This window comes from Gracilinanus agilis, chromosome 6 (assembly GCF_016433145.1).
Source record: "Gracilinanus agilis isolate LMUSP501 chromosome 6, AgileGrace, whole genome shotgun sequence".
NCBI classification, from domain to species: Eukaryota; Metazoa; Chordata; class Mammalia; order Didelphimorphia; family Didelphidae; genus Gracilinanus; species Gracilinanus agilis.
In genome coordinates this window covers 273,583,248-273,590,475 of record NC_058135.1, presented here as the reverse complement: position 1 = coordinate 273,590,475, position 7,228 = coordinate 273,583,248, and the positions used below count along the sequence as shown (strand labels likewise).

At 34.9% G+C, this 7,228-nt stretch overlaps 1 protein-coding gene across 1 annotated transcript; it reads left to right on the top strand.

The window, feature by feature from the left end:
• The first annotated feature begins 722 nt into the window (after nucleotides 1-722).
• LOC123251673 (vomeronasal type-1 receptor 3-like) lies at nucleotides 723-1,619 on the top strand. The gene has a single exon (XM_044680981.1). The coding sequence runs from the start codon at nucleotides 723-725 to the stop codon at nucleotides 1,617-1,619; it is 897 nt and encodes a 298-aa protein (XP_044536916.1).
• Nucleotides 1,620-7,228: the final 5,609 nt, after the last annotated feature.

Below are 7,228 nucleotides of genomic sequence, written 5' to 3'. Positions count from 1 at the left end.
GTTCAGAGACAAATGAGGGGAAATGGAGGTAGATGCTTAAGAGTAATTAATGGATAAATGAACAAGGGACACAAAACTAAAAGATAAAATAGAGTTGTTAGTTGATCGAGGGTCTTGGTAAGAAAGATTAGGAGAAAAAATATTTTAGCTGCTTCAAGAATGAAAGAAGAAAACAAAAGGAAAAGGAGAAGAATGAAGGTCATCATGATGATGAACAGGGTTAGAGGATTCTTTTTTATTATTTGATCTCATATTCCTGTCCAACTCTTTATGATTCAATTATAGGTACTTTGTGGCAATGACTTCGGAATGATTTGCTATTTCCATCCTCATCACAGTTTACAGAGCAGGAAAATAAGGTAAATAGGTCTAATTTACTTCATCAGAATCATAGAGCTATTTAAAGTGAATGAGAATGGATTTCAACTCATCCTACTGATTCCAAGTGTGTCACACTCTCCATTGAGCCACATACACATCAATGAGTCTTCAAGGATTGAGAAAACAAAATGATAAAAAATAAAAGTATCCATGAGAATTTTGGAGCTCAGTAGTGAAGCATGACTTTCCATTGAAAAAGATTTTTGGTAATCATATGGGAGAAGAGAAGATAATTGAATTTCAATGAGAATATTTTAGTAAATAATGAGTATAATACCCTGTGTTTCTCTGTGGGTCACATTGAATTTGACAGCAAAACAGTTTTACAAGACAGCTAAGGGATGCTGACTTATAATGAAATTCTTGGAATAATATACTTGCAAGTAACTGGAATTGGATTGCTGGGGAACTGTATCATCTTATTCTTAAACGTCTATAATTTCCTCATTGCTCATAGGACAAAACCTAAAGACCTAATTATCAGTCATTTGGCCTTTGCCAATGCCATATTGCTTCTCACTGGGGGAATACCCAGTGCAACAAAGATATGGAGAGTGAAATGTTTACTGGATGAGTTGGGAATTAGAATCATAACATATATACAGACAATGGGCCGAGGTCTCTCCCTAACTAGCACCTGCCTCTTGAGTGCTTTCCAGGCCATCACCATTAGTCCCAACAACTCCAGATGGGCACAACTCAAAATCAGAGCACAAAAATGCATCACTCAATGCATTCTTCTTTGTTGGATATTCAATCTACTTGTAGATTTGATTGTATTTTTATGCCGAATTAGCCCCCAAAATAGCACAGACAGTAAATATGGATGCAGCACTGGATATAGGTCCCTAGATATGAATAATGAGGATAACTTAAAAATCAGAACCTTTTCATGTGTCCATGATTCTTTCTTCCTGTGTCTCATGACTTCTTCTAGTATCTACAAGGTTGTAATACTGTACAGCCACAAGAGGCATGTCAATCATATTCATAATAATAGTCAATCCATAAAAATATCCCCTGAAATTAGAGCCACTCAAGCAATTGTGCTTCTAGTGAGTACCTTTGTTTTGTTTAATGTATTCAGTCCCATTTTTATTCTGTATATGTTGTATTTTAAATTTCCAAACACATGGATTATACATACCTCAGCATTTCTCGCTCTGGGATATCCAGCAGTCAGTCCTTTTCTTCTGATTAGTGTTTATAAACAGATTCCCAGGGCTTGTACTCACTGAAACACTGAAAAGATACAAGGCCTCTATCAACCTGAAGTACAAATACACAGAGAATAACTATACAGGCATGCAGACTTGAAATGTTTCAACCGAAAGGAATATTGAAGAACATCAAAGTTAGTCGTGTGAAATATACCTCAAAGTTTGGAGCAGGATTAATTGGTCATGAAGAGACAATGATTTTCTCAATTTTAAATCCTTTCTACATTTGGTAGATCCTGAAAAATTCCAAAGCATCTGAATTTACCTCTAAAAAACGAACATTTTTGGAGTCTAAAAGTGTGGGATTGCCTTAGGCTTGTGTGATACTAATCTCATACCCTTTTTACTCCATTTCACTTATCCAGTCAAAGTCTTATTTTCAAGATATCATGTCAGTTTATGCCTATGCAAATGTTCTCTGATCCTCCCTACGTAGATGTGCTTTCCCTTGCAATCCTGATAATTAAATCTCTTGAATCACATTGCCAACCAGAAACTCACTCTTTGTATGACAGAATAAGCATTCTCAATTTCTGGGTTTTATTCCATGTTTTTTTTAAATTATGATCCCATTTCGGGGTTTTATAGACAAAGATATTATAGTGGTTTAACATTTCCTTCTCCAGCTCATTTTACAAAAGATGAAACAGAAATAAGCATAATTAAGTGATTTACCACTAAGAAGTTTCTGAGGTCACATATGAAATCAGGGTGAGAAGTCTTCCTTACACCAGTCAGAATACATTATCCTCTGCACCACCTAGCTGCTTTCCAGGAATTTTTCTCATTATTAAGGGAATATCAAACTGTTTTATAAAATACTCATCTTAAGGTTTCATGTTGTTATTGGTTTTTCCCAAAATAATAAAGAAAATTTATAAAATACGGATCCATGGAGAATTGAGGACCAAACCAGGACTGAGGTGGCCCCAAATATGTTGCCAGTAAAGAGCCTCATGTGAAAAATACAATAAGAATATATTTGAAAAGTATTTTGAAAATCTAATTAAAGACATTTTAAATTGAAAAAATATGAGACAAGGGAGATTGTGTATGCATATCCTCAAAGCTATATATCATAGAGAGAAAATACAAAGAATAATGAGATGTGAAACACCAAGGATTTCATAGGAGACAAATTCATTGAAAAGAACAAATATTGAAGCCTATTATCTCAAGTATAAATTCAAAAATAGTCACAGGATAGACAGCAATCAAGCGTAGGTATTATTGAGACCAAGTATAAAACCTACGTTGGTGATGGCAAACCAATGACACGCATGTCAGCACTAACATATTTAGCCATTTTTTATTACACGCAGCTGCATGCAGCCACATACAGAGAACTATGGGGCCACATGCTAAGGATGAAACATTTGCTATAGTGTAGTGTAGACACTCTGTGTACTATTGATGACAATTCTACCTATATTAATTTACCTATTTTAAGTTATTAAATAAATTTATATTAAAGTTATATATTACAATTGTATATTTTTGTTATTTAAACTATAAATATCCGGAAATTGTGTTTTTTTTTCTTAAAATGACACATCACCTGAGTTATGCTCAGTTTTTTGGCAAATTTTGATACACCAAGTTCAAAAGGTTGCCCATCATTGACCTAGGTACTCCCACTCTTTCTCCTCTTACTCTCTTCTGAACCCCTTACAACAAACCTTCCAATATTATAATTCCACCAAAACTGCTTTCTCCAAAATTCAGAATGATCCTTTAGTTTGCAATTCCACTGGACTTATTTCAGTCTTCATTCTCAATTTCCTCCCTAGAGTTTCTGACATTGTTGTTCACATCCTCCAACTTGGTTCTCTCTTCTCTCTAGGTTTTCAGGGTGACATGACATAATAGGTTTCCTATTACCTCTCTGACTGATCATTTTCAGTCTTCTTTAAATGACTTGGATTCAGGTTCTATATTCTCTAAATATAGATTCTGTCCTGGGCACTGTTCTCTTCTCTAAATTACTACACTTGGACACCTCCTTAGTCCCCATGGATTTAATTACCTTCTCTATGCTAATGATTTTCAGATCTCTTTATCCTAATCTTGTATCTCTTCTGATCTCCTGTCTCAAATCTTCAACTGCTTTCCAGATATCTTAAAATGGTTGACCAGTAGATTTTTTTTTAATTTTGAAAGTGTACAAAAATGAAATGCTTTCATTTTCCCAATAACACTTTTATTCTCCTCTGCATTCCCTATTACTGTAGAGGACAATATTATCTTGGTCTCTCATCCTCAAAACATAGGAGCTAACATGCATTCCTGATGATCGCTCACTCTCCCATATTGAATCTCTGGTCAGGGTTTGTTCGTTTCCCCTTAACCACATCTATTTAATATACTCACTTCTTTCCTCTCTAACTTCCACCTGTTTAGTGGAGACCATCATCAACTCATTCCTAGATTAATGCAGTAGTGTGATGTTGGGTCTTTCTGTCTCAATTCTTGTCCCATTCCAAACCATCCTTCAATTAGCTACTTAAGAGATCTTCTAAAAATTCGCCACCAGATCATGTGACTCACCCTACTCTTGTGGCTCCCTTTTGTCTCCAGGAACAAATACAATGTACTCTACTCAAAGCCCTTCATAGTGTAGCTCACTCCTACACTTAGATTCTTCTTCTTACACATTACTCCCTGACACAGGCTCTTCAGAAAAATAACATGGGTTTCTTCTCTGATCCTTTAACAAAAATATTTCTTGACTCTGATCCTGGTATTTCCTTTACCTGTCCCCAAAGTTTGGAATGTTCCTCGCACCATACTTAAACTACAAATCTCTTTGTCTTCCTTTAAATCACAAAGATAATCCCACCTCCTTGCAGCAATACTATCAGATTTTGAAGTATATTATGAAGCAATAATTATGAAAATTACCTGGAATTGTCTAAACATTAGAGTGGCAAATAGGTAGAATAGAATATGTATTTATTACACAAAAGGAAGTAATCATAATGAAATCATATTTGACAAACCCAAAGAGCCAAGCTTTCTTTTTTGCAAGAACTCTTATTAGCTGAGAAAAATACCTGGGCAAACTGGAAAACTGTTTGGCAGCAACCAGCTCTATATCAGTATCTCGTACTATATAAAATAAGTTCAAAATTAGTATATGATTTAGACATTAAGGTGAATAAGCAAATTAAGAGAATATTTAGAGAATATTGATAAATTTACATGCTGTATCCATAAAAAGGAAATAATTTATGCTCAGATCAGAGACTGAGATAATCAAGTGTAATAAAATGTGATGTTAATTTCATGAAATTAAAGAAAAAAATATTTGTCACCTCTCCAAAAAATTCAAATGATGATAAGATTAGAAGGAAAGAAGGAAACTGGGGAGGAAATTATATTAATTTTTCCCTGATAAATGCCTTATTTTTCAAAAATAAAGGAAACATTAAAATTAATAAAAATGGTAGAAATTACATTTACTCAAAGTTTGTAAGCAAGCAATTTTCTGAACAAGAAATCATAGCTATCTAAGGTCATGTGAAAAAAATATTGTGAATCACAATCAATTAGATAAGTGCAAATTGGAACAATTTGAAAGTATAATTTGGCATTTATAAAAATGTGTAATAAGATATAAAAGAAAAATGGTAGCAGAAATGTGGAGAAATTGTGACACTAATGTACTGCTGGACTTGTGAATTGGCTCAGCCATTCTAGAGAACAATTTCATGCTACCCCTAATAAAAGGCATGGATAGTGAAGAAAACTTTTGACCCAGCAATAATAAAGCTTGGTATGTAAAACAAAGAGATCAGAGAAAAAAGGAAAAAATCTATATATACAAAAATAATTATAATAGCTTTTTTTCTGGTAAGAAAGACTTGGAAGTTGAAAGAATGTCCATTAACTGGGGAATGGATTGAATGTAACTGTAATTGTTGGAATACAATGGTAGAAATAAATGGTTATAATGGAATATTATTATACTCTACTAAATTACAATAAAAATTATATAAGAGAAATCGCAGAAAATATGTCATTTGATGCAAAGTCAAATGATCAGGACAGGGGAGAAAATTGTACATAATAACAACAATATTATGAGAAACATATTTGAAAAGAAGTTACTCTGATGAAGACAATACTCCAAAAAATTTCAATGTACCCTTGTTGGAAAATACATCAGTCAAGAGGATCTGGCAGTTGACTTCTGACATTTTGGATTCAGATACTGGTTTAAGGAGATTGGAGGAGATAAAGGATTACTTTATTAGTTAGGTAGATAGATAGCAATTTTAATATTAATTAGATAGTGTAGTTGAGATAGGCCTGCTTTGCCAGGCAAGAAGATCCTGCCCAAGAAGGCAGTTAGAGTTAGGGTTTCTTAGAATTTTTAGTATAGAGTTTTGGATTTTAGACATACTATAAGATTTAAAAACTATAATCTGTTTTATTCCTCCTATTCCTCTCCAAACTTCTCCTCAGAAATAAATGTTACTGGTTTACCAAACTGTCTCTGCAATTTTATCAAACTCTTACCCAAAATTGTAACCCTTAACAGCATGCAGAGAACTCAGTAGTCAGAGGACCATCCCTGGAAACAGGAGATCCTGAGTTCAAATTTGGCCTCAGATAGGTAGCACATCACACCTAGCAGATCGACTAAAATGACAGCAAAGGAAAGTAATAAATGATGGAGGGGATGTGGCAAAATTGGGACTTTAATGTATTGCTGGTGGAGTGGTGAATTGATCTAACCATTCTGGATGGCAATTTGGAACTATGCCCTAAAAGCGCTAAAAGATTGCCTGCCCTTTGATCCAGCCATACCACTGCTGGGTTTATACCCCAAAGAGATCATAAATAAAAGACTTGTACAAAAATATCCATAGCCATACTCTTTGTGATGGCAAAAAAATGGAAAATGAGTGGATTGCCTTCAAATGTGGAATGGCTGAACAAATTGTGGTAACTGTTCATGATGGCATACTATTGTGCTCAAAGAAAAAATGAACTGGAATGACCTCCAGAAATTGATGCCTAGTGAAAGGAGAAGAACCAGGAGAACATTATTATTATGTTGATAATAACAGAGATGTTGGGAAGCTGATAAGTTGGCCTGAACTAGAAACCTGCAGGACTCACTCCTCCCACACACACAGGCTTGAGTGAGTAGAGAGGGGTAGATACTCATTGCTCTCAAACCCCTCCCACCAAGCAGTTGGAATCTGTTGAAAATAGAGGCAGGGCAATGTCTTCTGGCAAGGCTCAGCAAAGGCAAATCTCCAATGAAATTAACTTTCTCAACTTATGTTCCCCACAGGTTTGACTGAGGGACAAATGAGAAGCTTGATATCTTGTTATCTAGAACAGAGGAGGACCGGACTTCTTTAGCTGGCAACTGAAAGGAACCAAGCTTTATGATAGCTTTGAGTATGCCCTAAATAATAGTCAGGCACAACTACTAAAAGATGAAGTTTTGTATTGATAAAGGAAGGAAGAGATAAGCAAGGAGGAGGTATCTAGGATTTGGATAAGATTGGGGAAGCCCTGAACTGTTAGGTAGAAACTGCCCCTCCACCCCAAGAAGGAATGGCTGTTTTTTATATCTAGCTGGCCCTCAAAGCTTATAATAATCACTTCTA

Bases quoted from the DNA above. Each gene is read 5' to 3' on its own strand.
- LOC123251673 (XM_044680981.1), top strand. From the start codon at position 723: ATGCTGACTTATAATGAAATTCTTGGAATAATATACTTGCAAGTAACT.